Source organism: Varanus komodoensis, unplaced genomic scaffold (genome assembly GCF_004798865.1).
Source record: "Varanus komodoensis strain SLA01 unplaced genomic scaffold, ASM479886v1 scaffold21, whole genome shotgun sequence".
NCBI classification, from domain to species: Eukaryota; Metazoa; Chordata; class Lepidosauria; order Squamata; family Varanidae; genus Varanus; species Varanus komodoensis.
The window spans coordinates 17,903,323-17,919,062 of NW_025335589.1; the positions used below are offsets into that span (position 1 = coordinate 17,903,323).

Below are 15,740 nucleotides of genomic sequence, written 5' to 3' on the forward strand. Positions count from 1 at the left end.
GGGGAGGGGAGGTTAAATCTCCAACTCCTCCTTCCAGTGTTGGAGTGTGGCCTCCAGCCTCAGAGAGGAGAATCCCCAGTATCTTATGGCCTCTCAAACACTATCTAGGGGCCATGGGATCACTCCCTATTTAATATCAAGGTGCTGGAATCAAGAGAAGAATCAAGCCTATATTTGATTCTGACCCAAATGCTAAAATCCCTTTGAAATTGGTAGTCAGAATTAGTTTAATTCAATGGGTCTTTGGCATGACTTTCACAGAATTTGGGCCTCTAAATTTAAACTTCTCAATGAGATCAAATTCTGTGAGATTGGATTGACAATCCCCTCCACCTCTACCACACACAGACATTTATACAACTTAAACAGAGAGCATCAGAAATACACATTTAATGCTGCTCTAAAGAAAGCATTGTTTCACAAGTCAAACCAAATATAGTGCTTGCTCATATTAAAAATGTATATATTTGCTTTTAAGATCCAGTACCTTCAAAGCCTGAAACACAGCCAGCTGGAGGTTAGTACAGCTTCAGGGAGGAAGTTGGAAGGAACACAGCAACTTGGTAGTCATGAAAATAGTTTATTTTCATAAGGACAGTAGAGGTGAAAAATGAAAGGTGGAAGGAAAAAGCTCCAAACATAATGACAGATGGGCACACTTGCAATCTGCCTGGCTTGAATTTTCTTCCCTAGGAATGCATGCTCTCACATCCATTTGCTGTTGCCAAACGTGTTGCACCCATTGATTTATCTTATCACAGGTATGGGGGAACCTCTAGGCTGCAGGCTGTGTGTGACCCTCAAAGGATTCCATCTGGGACCCAGGGCCTCTTCTCCTCACCTTGCCCCCTTAAACAGAAGGTCGGGCTTCTCTTCCTCCCAGTCAACATGGAACTCCAGCAAATTGTTAGTGTTGGCCTGACTGGGACTAAAGCAGGAGAGGGACAACAGGTTGGAGTTCCACTACTATTATTATTATTATTATTATTATTATTATTATTATTATTATTATTATTATAACATTTCTATGCCGCCCCTTGCTGAAACCTCGGGGCGGCTTACAACACGACTTACAACACGAGGGCAGCTTATTCACCCCCCTCATGGTACCAAACCCATAGATTGCATGTTGGGGGCAGGGAACAACACACCTTTCTATAGCCTGAATGCAAGTTTTATTCCTAATGCAAGTTGCAGCATGTTCAGGATTGTCAACACAGCAGAAGAAGAAAAAAATAATTCCTCACTCTACCATACTTGGTTAAATTTAGAAGGATTTCATTCATCACTGTCCCTCCATTATTTCCTAGGTCTTTCTCTTCATTTTTCATTACATAAAAATGTGATGGTATGTGTATGACAATTTGATTGCACAGGTGGGGAAATTCTGAATAACCAAAAAAGAGCAAATGCATCATTAAAAGGGGATCATTTGCATAAAACTGCACATGTTAAAGGTTGGAGTAATTTAGAAAGAGCTATTATAATTTAGAGTACACCTCATAATAGTGTGGAAACCTGAGACCAGGTGACATGCGTGCCTGCCTGTTCACTCTGCTGTTCAGGTGCTGACAAAGGGTAGCAACCTTTAAATTGGAAGATTAGAATAGCCCTTCAGACAGAGGATTCCTTCATGCAGAGGGGTGTCCTGTGTAAATGGCCACCCTAGCACAAATTCAAGCTATATCGACAGGCATGTGTGTTGTGGGGAGAGCAAGAACTGGTGCTTTAATGTATTTATATTACCGAACACAGAAACAAGCAAACAAAAAGGACATGAAGATTAGTCCTTGAACAGTGGGAACAAACTGCAGATGAAAGGCAACAAAAATGCATCCAGAGAGTGTTGCCTGAGGCCAGTGATTGCATTTGTGTTTGAACATGGATTTAGCTTAGGCATCAAATTTGCTGTTTCTATAGTTATGTCTCTTTTCAGCTCAGAGTAATTTGCACATATATTCATCAATATTACTGTTGAAAAAAGGAACACACAGTATTTTTTTGTTCCAGTGGCATTTGTGCAGCTCTAGTTACCATTATAGAAGAAGGCTGTTTCAAATTGGATGAGGGTAATTTAATGTAACCCAGGAGGTCCTGCAACACCAGGCTCTTGTGAGTGTCAGGATGAAATAATCAAATGGGGACCTTTATTATATATTCTTTACTCGGGGCAGGATTCTGATCAAGAAGCTTTAGATTCTGATCTAGAAGCACCTATAGGCTATAGGTGAAATATTGCATGTAAGCATCATCACAATGACCTTACTGTGGTGGTGAAAGCTCAAAAATTATCTAGGGTGTATTATGCAGAGGAAGTGGATTTTCTATAGATAACAGCATTGCTGTAGCCACACACAATTTCAAAAATGAAAAATCCAATGGACTTTGCTGTGTATGTGCTTGGATTCCAACTGCAAACACTGAAGTTGCTAACTAGAGAACTGAGTTTGCACAGTAACACAGACAGTAGATTGTATAAGTAATGGTTAAAACCTATCCTCATCAAAAAGTACCAGCATCATAAATACAAGTAGGGAAATATGGTTTACATTATTTAATGCTTACACATATTTTAACTGAAATGCAACTGAATGTTGCAATAAAATCCTTTCCTTTGTATTTTAGATCCTCCCTCACTTGGACTGAATGAGTGGGTTGTGTAAGCCAGGTGCAGGGTGAATTCTTACTGAATAATTGGACACAAATGTAGCTGCTTATTTATCAGCAAATAAAAGCTCTTAAAGATACAACTCTTTTTGAACTGAAAACTGAAAATTCTAAATGTCCTCCTGCAACTATTTTAAACACATTGTTAAATAATATGTATGTAGACAGCCACTTTGTTGATGACATCCTATGTATTTCTACTCAAAAGTCCAGTTGAGTTCAGTGGGGCTTAATCTGAGAAAGCCTAAGGCTTTTGTCTGTAGTATTTTCCACTGCTTCCACAGTCCTGTTGATCAGGGCATCACACTCAGTATGATGCTGTATAAGAGACCATCTGCAAGGTCTAAGACTCAGATTCATACTGCAGATAAAAATCACATATTCCTAAGGTAAAAATCACACATTCACAGTTCACTTGCAGAAAATCTGTATGAAATGTGCCCCAACAAGAGGTTCTATGCCTCTGTCTTTTAATTTATCAACTTCTGTGAGCAGAGTCGTATTTATTCCAACATACAACATAAGCTTTCATAAGTTTGCTTGAGGGAGGGAAAGTGAATTAGATGTAATTTAATTCTACCATCATATAGACTGTTATTGCATATTGATCTCCAGAGTTAAATAAAGATCTGCTTAAGTAACTAATGTAGGTTTCCCTGTTCTGAACATGCAAATATCTTAACCTAGCATTTAACTGTCAGCAGGCAAAAGACAATACCATTGACAAGTACCTGGTGCTGGCTATTCGGCTTTATTTTTTCCTGGAAAGCTGTTTGGGGCGACAGAGTGGCGTCCGAGTTTCCCAGGTTGTTGTGCTGACATACTGCAGTGGCGGTAGAGGGCAGGAGTCTGACAAAATCTCATTAATCATTTTAAATTAAATCCAACATTCCTCTCCAATGCTGCCAAGGAGAAGGCAAAGTTTTACAAATGAAAATGCCTTTGGAAAAGAAAAAAAGATCTGATATCCTAGCCTTGTAGCTTTCCAAACTAACGTATTTGAGATGGACATGCAGAGGAAAGAAATGTTATTTCTAACCTTAGCTGATGATGGGTCTGATTTTCAGGCACAGCAGGAACTTTCCTCCATTTCTGCAGATTTTTATTCATTTAGGGTGCAATTCTATGCACATTTAGATAGAAAGGGGTTTTGAATAAGTAAAATAAGACTGACAAAATAAAATCAACAGTGATTTTTAAAACAACAATTTTGTTGCATTTCTGCACCTCCTATAACCAAAGCTCTCTGGATGGTTTACAAAAGTGCATGATTTGAAAACACTATACTCTTGTTTCCAAAAGGTTCTCATGCTTGCTTAATCCAAGCTGTAAACCAGACCTCTCCAACCTGGCAGCCTCCAAATGCTGCCAGTGGATGGTGGGGATAGTATTCTAACACATCTGAGGCTGCCAGGTTGGGGAAGTCTGCTGTCAGCCTTCAGGCAGAGGCTCCATTTTTCAGAAAACGCCCCGATTCAAACTTTGCTGAAATTCTAGCATGAAGGGGCATCACAGTTGCATGCACATACTGTATGTGCTTTACCATTTGCACTTCCAATATATATGGTTAATGGGAAACCTTGAATTCATTTAAATAGGTTTCTGTTAAATACTGTGAAGGAATATATGAGTGGAAATGATGTTAAAGGAAGCATGAAGAATCCAAAGTTTTTAGGGAAGATTTACAGAGAGCCTTTTGGTAAGAATGGAAGCTTTAGGAAAATGTGAGAACGGGTTCATTTTTTCTTTTAGGTCACAATGGTTAGATAGATATGCATAGAGAGGACAGTTGTTTATTTTTAGATAAAACTTTTGTGGATTTCCAAGGGCTTTACATATTTAAAATTGGCACCTCAAAGCCTGCCCAGGTCTAATCCCCCATGCAGCTGTGTCTACTCTGGTGCCTTCTGGGTGTGTTGGAATATAATTCCCATCATCCTCATCCAGCATGCTCCTCCAGGAGAACTGGTATAAATCCTAGTGCATTACTGTAACATATTTACTTGCACAATATTTGTGAGTTTTTGGTTAATTTAGAAAAGCTATTGCATTGACATGGATTTTAGAACTGTTCCTATAGGCAATATGCCTACTTTTGCTTTCTTTACTATTTTTATGACCAGAGATGCCTGATAGCTCATAGTTGCACAATCAACGGATGGTACATTTCTCCTTGGTACAACTCTTTTTTAAGAATAGATGATTTAAGGATTGAGTGCATTAGAGGATTTCCTTAAACTTGATTTTGCATCTTTGCTTTATTCCAGGAGTGCTTTGCAGATGAACTTTTGACAAATGACATATTCAAAACTTCTCAAGTAGTTAAAACACATCCCTGTACTATTACTAACCTATTTTCAACATCTTGATAATAACCTAATAATAGGGCCATAATCCTAAACGCAATTATTGAAAAGTCCCATTCAACTGAACAGATAAACTTCTGCATCAACATAGGCCTGTGTAATCAATTAACTTTGCTGCCACTGGACTGGCTTACAGCAGTGGAAAATGAAAGTGATTTCCCCTTCCCTCCAACCCACCATGCACCCTCTACATTTCTTCCAAAAGTCTGGCAGATAGATTTTGGGGGTGAAGGCAGTGGAGAGGAGAAGATGGAAAAGTTCCTTCCATGTGAGTAGAAGTCTGTTCAAGTGATGGTGAGTTTTACCCATATCAAAACATAATAGAACAAATTTGCATGTCTTATTACTCGAAATGAAAAGGACACTAAAACATGCATGTGGGTGTAGCAGGAAATCTTTCAAGTATTTTCTTTGGTCATTCTTAATAAAGCTTTGGAGATCAGGGAACATGAGTTTCCACAACCAATTAAAAATAGAAAAGCTGATAACTGACTAAAGCTTTTTGGGTAAGATATTTTTTTAAATAACCATGATCAAAAAAGAAAGGCAAGCGGGGGGGACAACATGCATATTCTCCAATCTGTATGCTAAATCTTCATTAGGAAGCAAATCTGTACTGAAAAAACAAACAAACCAGTCAAAAATCACAACATAATTTCAGCTTCTTCCATATGGTTTGGCAGTGCAATTATATTGGCTAATAAGTAATACCAGTTTTAAACTTTTTGCCCAAAAGGATTAGGTTTTAAAAGAAGCATGAAGCATAATTACTAACTGGGAAAAATCAATGATGCATTAATTAAATAGCATTATCAAGCACTGCCAGTACTCCATTACTTCAAATGGCATTCTAAATTTATCTTTCAAACATTATTCCCAATTTTTAATGAAGAACTTTCAGCCGTGGTGCATTTAGTTTTCATAAACCATGAACAGAAATACGGTTTCTCGGTATCATTCTGCCTTATTATGCCATCTGAACCCAGAAAACACAACTGGTTCCAACGGAAGAACTGGCAGATTTTCCCCCCATCCCTTTTGCCTGAATGTTGATCAGGCATCCCAGGCATCTAGCAGTCTCCTCTGGAGTTGCAGGTAAAGGTCCCTGATCAGCTCCCTTGTCTCTCTATTGTGCTTCAGATCATGAGCCCTGGTTGTGCAAGAGATTGCCTGACAGCCATGTGAATGCTTGGGCTCATGAGCAATGCTGTCAGAGAGAGGACACTCATTCCTTCCAGGAGTGCCTCCTGGGATACTGCCTGGAGGACAGAGAAGAAAGGAAATGGTGAAAGGGAAGAGCTTGATTGTCTGTCAAGCTTATCGAGATTAACCACGGTAACCATTCAGGGTTACTTGTTGTGATGTGTGAACCCAGTCAGTATGTTTTCTATAAATTCATTATTTGAAGCTGTAAGAAATTTCCTAGCCCCATCCACTTCAAGTCATGTCTCTATTTTTACTAAAATACAAGATGGGGTCAATCTGTTTTGCAAATGATGCATGGAATCAGGAGTAGTAGTTTTACCCAACTGTTACTCTCCCCCCCCCCATATCCATACATACACTAGATTGAACAGATGGAATTGAACTTCAAATTCTGTGTCCGCCTGCCTGCCTTGTCTGCCTGTCCGTCTTGCTTGCTTCTAGTTGCAAGGATTTTCTGTAGACAGATACTTTAAGGCCTTGGATAAGGCTTCAAGTTCTTCCATCATTGTGATCCAACTACAATACAGCATGTGCTATATGCAAACTAGTTAGTTTTAGTTATGTTTGTTTTCAGTATGGCAAGAGGGCACCCTCTGGTACACAAATATTTTGTGTATTTCTGCAAACTTTGTATGAGAAAGTATATTCTTTCCCAAAATCAAAGTAGTCCCTGGCACAGACCGACCAAATACAGAGGAGGACAGATCTATCTTCCATACTTATGTAGAAGATACCCCATACTTATGTAGAAGATACCAGCTGGTTCATGTTAGGCAAGCAAGATCGCTAAAATTCCATCTGTTATTACCACTAGCAGTAGAAGAATGCCATCCTCCTTGGCATTTCATTATGTTAGTTGGGACCCCCGGCCTCCATTCTTGAAATTCTGTAGACATATATAGCCCTCCCCTCTCTAGTGTGTAAAATTCTGTGGATAAATGGACACAGCAGCTATAACTGATGATAAGCAAGGTATTTTCTCTTGTTAAGGACTGTGGTTCAGCTGTACTCATTCAAATCACTGCTGGCATTGCTACTGCTGAACTACAGCTGAGGCAGTTCTCATTGCTGATGTGACACAAATTATAGAAATGTCTGAGATATGTAATACTGAGAAAGGAAGAATGATCTGCATCTCTTATACACTCCTGGAAGATCCCAAGGAGGAGACAGACTTGAGACACAATCCTATTTAGACAGAAGAAAGTCTTACAAGTCCAAGCAGTCCCCCAGCCAGCCATGGAAAGTATTTTTATTTTTAGTCAGCAGCAGCAATTTAGTCAACAGTTACTCACCCCTGTTGAGTCCCAGTTGGAGAAATTTGCTCTAGGCACTAAACACTGAGGAACAAAGACCACCAGACTCCTTCTCTTCCAAGCTACTGTTTGTACATGGTAGCTTAGAATTATTTTCTCTTGGAATAATACTTTTATAGAGTGTACCCACCAGATTCTCTTATCAAAACAGCAACATGGACAGGAAGAAGCACCCTCACAATGTAAAGAAAAAAAATACAAGAGATATCGCCTAGTAGAGAGAAACAGGAAAAAACTTTAGTTAAAATATTTTACAATAAAATAATTATGGTTATAAATCTCTTTTGTTAAATATGTACACATTACTTGGCATTTTTAAAAAATGAACTGGTTAAAGTTTTCAAGCAAATCTACTGCACAAGTCCACCATCTTGTCAGTTTAAAATCATAATGTCCATGTAACATTCATAAATGATAATGTGTCAGACTAATGGCAAAGTTTTGTGCAAACTGTAAGCAAATTTTTAAAAAAATCTGGAAAAAAAATTCAGTTCCATGGTAAATTGCATTTGCATGTGTTTTGATTGCAGAAAGAGGTTAGAATGACCAGCACTAATATAACCCCCATATCTACAAATGAAGACACCTCCTTGGGTAACTAATTTCTTTTCAAACAATAAATTCTAAGCCCTAACAAATTGTGCTTTTAGGCAGCCACATGGCCTATAAGGTAGATATTGTCATAAAGGTGACCAACAAAATCTTCACTAATGTTCTGCGCAGCACGACGTGTATTTCTGATAAACTCTCTCTTTGACATTTTATTCTTCACATGAGGGCTAGTAAGATCAATGGAAAGCAGGATCAAAGAGTAGCATAGTACATAGACAGCATCTAAGAAAAAGAAAAAGAGAGAGGCTTCAATAAAACAGACTACAATTTAAGAAAGTTAGGCAACTTTTTAAACAAAAAGATTTTTGATTCTTTAGGGCATGGCTCTACATATCAATTGACTTACACAAAGACAGAAAACATAGAACCCAAGAACTGTTCTGTTGGAACAGGCTGGAAATCCATCCAAGCACCGTGAGAGATCTTTGGGAATTAAAGAAGCAGATGTGATGGAGACAGCCATCCTTTCTTTACCCCCGTACCTGGTTATCAAAAAAGTATACTGTTTCTGTACATCGACATTCTGTTTTTAGCCAATGGATGCTGAGAGATCTAGCTTCTCCTGCCTGCAAAAGGCAAAGTACTAGAAGAGACACTGATCAATCTGTATCTCTGAGGTGACTTGGAACTACAAGACAGCATCTGCTTTAAACAGATAACCTTCATTTGTCTTAACAGCACCTCAGACCATCAGTGTGGGGTAGTGATCAGTGTTGGAGTAGAGCTGCAGGGAACCATCTTCAGATCCCTACTCAACCATAAGGCACACTGGGTGGCATTTGGCCAGGCATGAGCTCTAGCTTTTACCTGCCTCACAATAATGTTGTGAAGATAAAATGGAGAAGAGGGAGTATCATATGAGCTGCTTTAAGTCAAGATATAAATGCAAAAAAACAAATTCATAAAATACTGCTGGTCACTCTGTACCATAAATACTCTCTACACTGTTTAAGAGTGCTGACGGCAGGGATGGCAAACCTCTGAGACCCAAGGGCTGAAGTCAGCTTTGAAGCAACTTTCAGTTTCAGAGGACACATTCCAATGCTGGGTGGGGGGATCAAAAGGAGGTGTGGACAAAATTGCACACACACCTGGAATATTATAGCTTGCAGCTCTTACTGCTATCAGGAGATGCATTTCTTCCTTTTAGAATTGGAAAAAATGTGCAGAATGGGGAAATCACCAAAAATCTGAGGACAATTAATGACTGGAGAAAAAGGAGAGGGGCCAGAGAAATGGAGTAGGGCCATTTGGAAAATCTAGGAGAGTCAGATAGGGCCCCCAGAAGGAATAGATCTGAGATTTCCTAGCCCAGTTTAAAGGGAATGGTCTTGAGGCTTACATTTATGTACTTAATATATTTACCCACCACTATTCATCAGTGATTTCAAGGTAGTTCACAAAAATCAGAAACAAGTAGTAAAACAACAATCCATAAGAAACAGACGGCAATTGCAGCAAAGTGCAATGAAAAGTCAGAGAGTGTAAATAACTGGAGATAGCAAAGAAGATTTAAGATGCCTGCATGAATAAAAACATTTTTGCCCGGTACTTGGCTCCAAGCAACTGTGTAGGACTTTCCCCAGCTGGAGCATCATTACAAAGAACCCCTCTCTTCCGTGTAATAGCCAATCTCACCTCTGAAAGAGGTAGTATGGTGATATCTGGATCATTGCTTTAGAGTCAAAGAAGGAACAACTACAGCAGACAAAAAGAGGCATAACATATCAATCTTCATTGGAATCCCTATACACATCAAAAGTATCTAAAAGAAATTACAGCCTTGTTCTTGCTACTATCTGCTGTATAATTACTTGTGCACATGATAGGCCAATCCTGGGCAGCAGCCTTACACATCAATCCTAAAGCCATTCTCTGGGATGTAAGCTCCATTAACTTTATTACTAAGTGGAATATATTTATGATATGTAGACTCTGTGAAAAACCACAATGGATCTAAAAACAAACTTTAAATATTTGGAAAACCCGTGTTAGGCCTCAATTTACAATACAACATGGCACTCCAAGCCATCTATCAAATGGATACCCCTCCTTCTTACCTGGGCTAAGGCCAAGCTCTCTCATTAAGTCAGGATTACACGCACAAAACCTGTGTGAGAATTTTGTGATAAGAGTCTCAAGATATTCACCACGCTCCTCTGGGGCATGGATATGTTTGAAAAACTCTCTTAGTGCATTTGGCAAGAACTGATTTCTGAAGTTGTGTAGTGTCACAAGGTCATCCAGAACGTCCCTCCTAAATTTAAAAAAAAGAAAAGACTTTTGAGACTTGAGAAAAAGAAAACATTGATACTGCACACACATTTTTGAAAGCATATAAACCCTAAGCATATCTACTCAGAACCATTCAATTCATTGGGATGTATTTATAGGTAAGTATGCACAGAATTGCAGCCATAAACATTTAGTTTTATTTTTTAAAAACTTGTAATTATGTAATGAAGTAAGAACATTCAAGATATAGTACACAGTTCACCATGCAACTTAATGTATATAAAGTACTAGAGGCCTGACTGGTACAGTACTGAAATATTATGGTCCCCGTCCATCAGCCTCCTAATAAAAACAAAATAAAATATTGTTTTTATTATTTTATTTGATTTTACTCTGTACTGTTCACTTCTCAGGAACCTGCTTCAATATAGAGAGGCATGCAAATACTGTAAATTAATAAATAATTTCAGAAATAATGATTTGAGAGGAGGTATCATTAAGGAAGACTCTGATACATTTAACTATTTTCTTACGTATACAGAATGGCAAAAATGCATGCAGGCTGGAGCCAGATGTAGGGAAGTGAAATGGAACTGGCAGATGCTATCTTCTTTGCCCAACCTCCTTCCATAAATCCCCCCTTCATGCTCAGCCCCCTGCACCAGACATAGTTCCATAGAGCAAGGTTCCAGACTCTGCATAGCATTTTCAGCCAGCTAGAGAAGACAGGCAAGCCTACTTTCATCAGCCCCATTGCATGTGCTTAAATCTGGATACAGTCCACTCTAAATCTGTATGCATCACAAGTAGACTGCGTAAAATAGTCAATCTTCTGATTGGTCAAGACATACAAATGAAGCAAAACAAAGCCTTTCTATACTAGGCAAAAATATATTTATTTATATAGTGCCATCTTATTCCATGGCACATTTCAGATTTGAAGGCCAGAAGAATAATGCATTCAAGCAACACAGAGTTGCAATACAACCTGATATGTGCAAAGTAACATCTAAACATGTAATATACAACAATTTTTGTATCTAGTTAAAGATGCATATAGTGCAGTAGTCTTTAAGGCTGATATAAGTTCATTAATACCTGCTAGAGATGGGAAAAGGACCATGTAAACCTTAGTATAATGATAACACTAGTTTTGACCATTTTGTATATGCCACATTGGAAAAAATTGTATTTTGAAAGGCAATTTATACAGCATCAAAACACACCCACACACATGTTCTATCTTAAATCACAGGCTCTTTCAATGGCTATATACTACACACTTATTCTTTGTTGCTATTGCTGGAATAGCTAAGCTGCATAATATGCCTAAAAAGATACCTGAAAGTAAGACAAGATTCCTTAAACCTCCAGCTCAGATTATTGTGTTTGAGCAAATGAATACACGAAGGTAAAGTTAGATTAGAAGCCTGATTTGTATCCACTTTAGTCCAGATTGGCCTTAGTCTAAAGCCAAGCCTTGTTATGAAAATGCAAAGCTTCTGATGTGCCTATTAATTATAATGGGGAAAAATATCAACAAACAGCTAAAACTCTGAAAACATTTTGACAGTATTAGATACAATTTTCATGTATGATAGCCTTTGAGTGGATAAAGCCTGCCAAATTTAAGATAACTGCAAAGTTAAAGGGAGGCCCCTCCCAAGGTATATACTCAGAAGTAAGTCACAATGAGTGACAATGAGCAGTGTGATTTTATACACATTTACTAGAAAACAAACTAGAAAGAAAGTTTGTGGATGCCCAATTTTCAGTAATTACAGGGAACAATGTAGTGCTTTAGCTGTGACCAAGTGGCTTCACTAATACAGCGTAGTTACCATAATCAGTTGAAACCCCCCTTTTGCACTTTTGGAAGAAAAACACTGCTGAAGGAAAAAAAAGGGATATTTATCTGGGATGGGAGCAGAACGAGGAGAGAGCTGATTGACAGAAAATGGCTTGAGTATGAATGGGGTCATAGGAACACAGGCTTTTCTAAAAAGTGAAATAAGCGGGGGAAGAGTGATCATTAGTTGGCAGTCTGGGCAGACAATCAATACACAGTTCATGGTCACCCAAGGATGTCAGAAAGCAGGCGTGGTGATGCAGGGAAATTCTGTGGACCACATCAGGCTTGCAGGCCTGAGATTCCCCTGCCTTGCATCAACTGGTTAAAAGGAGTCATTCCCTTCCCATTGCCTTTTTGGTTTTGGAAGCAACTTGAATACATTTTGAGAGGTAATATTTTAAGATCAGTTGCAAAATTTCAGAACAAATTATGTTGAACAAAGTATGGTTTGAGGCTTTTCTTTCCCTGTTCAGACTCTGAAAAATGCTGACAACTTCTGATACATTGTTCATTGGATCAGGTCCTACATAAAGGAGTGTGGTGGCAGTGCCTTGGGAAAGTCATTTTCTGACTGAAAACCAAATGAGTCACAATCCCTGTTTCCTCTGGCTTTCTTTTACATACAGGAAAATTGATCAATTTGTAACTGTGTCTGTGTATTTCTCATGCTTTGGGATCATCCAAGTTTCTTTGGCAATGGCTCATTTATGTAAGAGAAATAAATTTGTCTGAGGCAAATTTGCTTCTTTATTGGCTAATACATGTTGATTATGCATTTCCATATTCAAGGATTGTTTCAAGAGTCACTCCAGGTTTTTTCAAGAGCTGCTTACATAAGAAATGGCCCAAATTAATTTCTGCCTCTATGAAAAGCTATTCTGGACGTAGGCTAGAAAGTTGGTGAAAAAAGGATATATAAGACAGATTGCTTAATTGCTTACTCCAACCATGAAGTAATTTTTGCAAACTGTGTAAAGAGATATATTGTCTTGTGAAAGTGTGTAACATGTGTTCAACTGTTAGTATTCCTGGACTTAAGAATTAGGTGGTCAGTAGTGACCATGGAAACATATAAATTCTTAAACACTTGGAGGATTTCCCAAAACTTTGCAGGTTCCAAGAACAGGTCTCAAGAATGGACTGTATAGCACGCTAGTTCTTTCAAAATGTTACCAAAACGACGTACAGCCTAATTCTCTGCACATTTCTCCCACCAAGTTCCAAGGGTTTACTTCCAAGTTAAGTGTGTGCAGATTTGCAAATCTTAAACTCACAAATATTTGCCAGGTGATTTTGAAGGGCAGTGGGCCAATAAACAAAGCATACTACATTATTTATTACATTTATAGGCACCTTTTTTCCTCCAAGAAATCGAATACTGTCACATGATCTTCCTATTGCTCCCTATTTTATCCTCATAACAACCTTTTAAGGAAAGTTAGGCTAAGAGTAATTAACTCTGCTAATGCCACCCAGTGAATTTCATAGAAACATAGAAACAGTGAGTCAGAAGGGGCCTCCTGGGCCATCTAGTCTGACCCCCGGCTCCAGCCAGCTCCGCTCACAACATGCCCACCATGTGCATGTCCAGCCTATCTTTGAACACCCTCTCCAATGGGGCCTCAGTGACCTCCCGTGGAAGCCCATTTCATACCCTTGGGGTCCTAAACTGTCAGGAAGTGCTTCCTGGCATCTAAATGGAACCTTGGTTCCCTGAGCTTTGCTCCATTGGAGCGTGTCCTGCCTTTCTCTGCAGGGGAGGTCTCTACCCATCTCCGTGTGACATCCCCTCACATACCTGTATGTCACCAACAGATCCCCTCTGAGTCTCCTCTTCTCCAGGCTGAAGAGACCAAGTTCCCTTAGTCTCGCCTCATATGGCATCCCCTACAAACTGGCGACCAACCTTGTGGCCCTACGCTGCACTGACTCTAATCTGGCTATATCCTTTCTGTAATGAGGGGCCCAAAACTGAGCACAATACTCCAGTTGCAGGAGCACCAGAGTCGTATAGAGTGGTAGTAATACCTCTCTCAATCTAGAAGCCACACTTCTGGGTATGCAACCAAGGGTGGTGTTCACCCTCTTGACCACCGCATCACACCGCTGACTCATGTTTTAGCCTGCAGTGTAAACTGCAGGCTAAATTATTCAATGTGTTCATAGCTGACTGGGGACTAAAATAAGCAAAATAAAGGAAATGATCACAAAACGATTTATCATATCTTGGTGGCACCAATCACCACTCTTCCCTACACTCAAAGAATGCCCCCTCCCCCCAAAGCCTTTCCCTAAGGCTGTTCTTATAATCTTGATGAAAATCTTAACCTTGTTAGCTAACCTTGTTAGCTGCCAATCACATGGCAGTCTAGATGTTGTCTAGTAGAAATCCTGAATGCTATATACCCGGGATTCGCTGAGGATCCATGAGCATATTTGGGAACTTGAGAAACTGCTTTGGGTACCACCACAATATACCTAATCAGTGATTGCTACATTTGCATAGTAGCACAGACTGTCCACAGACTAACTGTCTATGGATCTTAGGCTATGCCTTATTCAGTAAAATGTTCTGTTTTGCATCTATTGGACAATGCACAATCTCTTTAATAAGGGATTGTCTAATTCAGCTAATTGCTGTCAGTGCAGCACAGCTACTGCTTCTTTTAAATGTATGCTCTGGCAATGTGCAATAATTACTTCTTTTGGAGAAGATATTACACAGACAACCTTTGTACTGGCACAGTTGTACATACTCTTTGTACTCTAACTGGATATGCACACTCTTTCAAATTATTTCCCTTTTCATGGAAAATAACAAAGGAAAGGAGAAATAAATTCCCTGCTAAGAGGTTGCTATTACAAAAGTGGAATAATAAACATTCAATCCTTATAATAAAATAGAGGATAATACTTTCCATATATGAACAGGTGGCATATAGACACCAATTTCAAATGGATATTTATTTGGATATCTGGTTCTCTTTTGATGAGGCCTATGGTTAATAATTAAAAAGATGTATGCATTTCATACCAATTCATAAATATGTATTCAAATAGGAAAAAATTAAAATTGGGTGCTTGTGGATGATGCATTTGGAATTTCTACCATATAGTGATAAAATATATTTAAATACATTTGAACTTGCTTAAACACCATAAAAAAGAATCATCAAGTAGGGGCCACTATCTCAAACTTAACATAAATAAAGCAGTTAATATAAAATGTTATGTGAAGACTCTCTTTGCTTGAGCAGAATTTGAGGTATCTGATGCAGAACAGAGGGGCAGGATAACCAAATTATCTTGACTAGTTAGTATTAGATATCTGTCATTCCAAGACAGCTATTAACACATTTTTGCAATATTCAATAATTTTTATGGGTAAACCTCTAAAAACGAAAAAGAAATAAATATCCCCAGTTCTGCCATCAGTGCACTGCTGTTTTTTATTATTCGTACCTCATGATATCAGTGTTTTAGTAA

The 15,740-nt window shown here is 38.7% G+C and overlaps 1 protein-coding gene across 3 annotated transcripts in view; it reads right to left on the reverse strand.

Moving 5' to 3' along the window:
* Positions 1-374: 374 nt before the first annotated feature.
* LOC123023749 (F-box only protein 8) overlaps positions 375-15,740 on the reverse strand; it is a 33,232-nt gene continuing 17,866 nt past the window's right edge. For all 3 annotated transcript variants that reach the window (XM_044430744.1, XM_044430742.1, XM_044430743.1), the window contains exons 5-6: positions 10,228-10,424; positions 375-8,389 (exon numbers count right to left, since the gene is read on the reverse strand). In XM_044430744.1, coding sequence (XP_044286679.1) covers positions 8,202-8,389; positions 10,228-10,424 — 385 coding nt within the window. In that variant the 3' untranslated portion in view covers positions 375-8,201. The remainder of the gene's footprint in view (positions 8,390-10,227; positions 10,425-15,740) is intronic.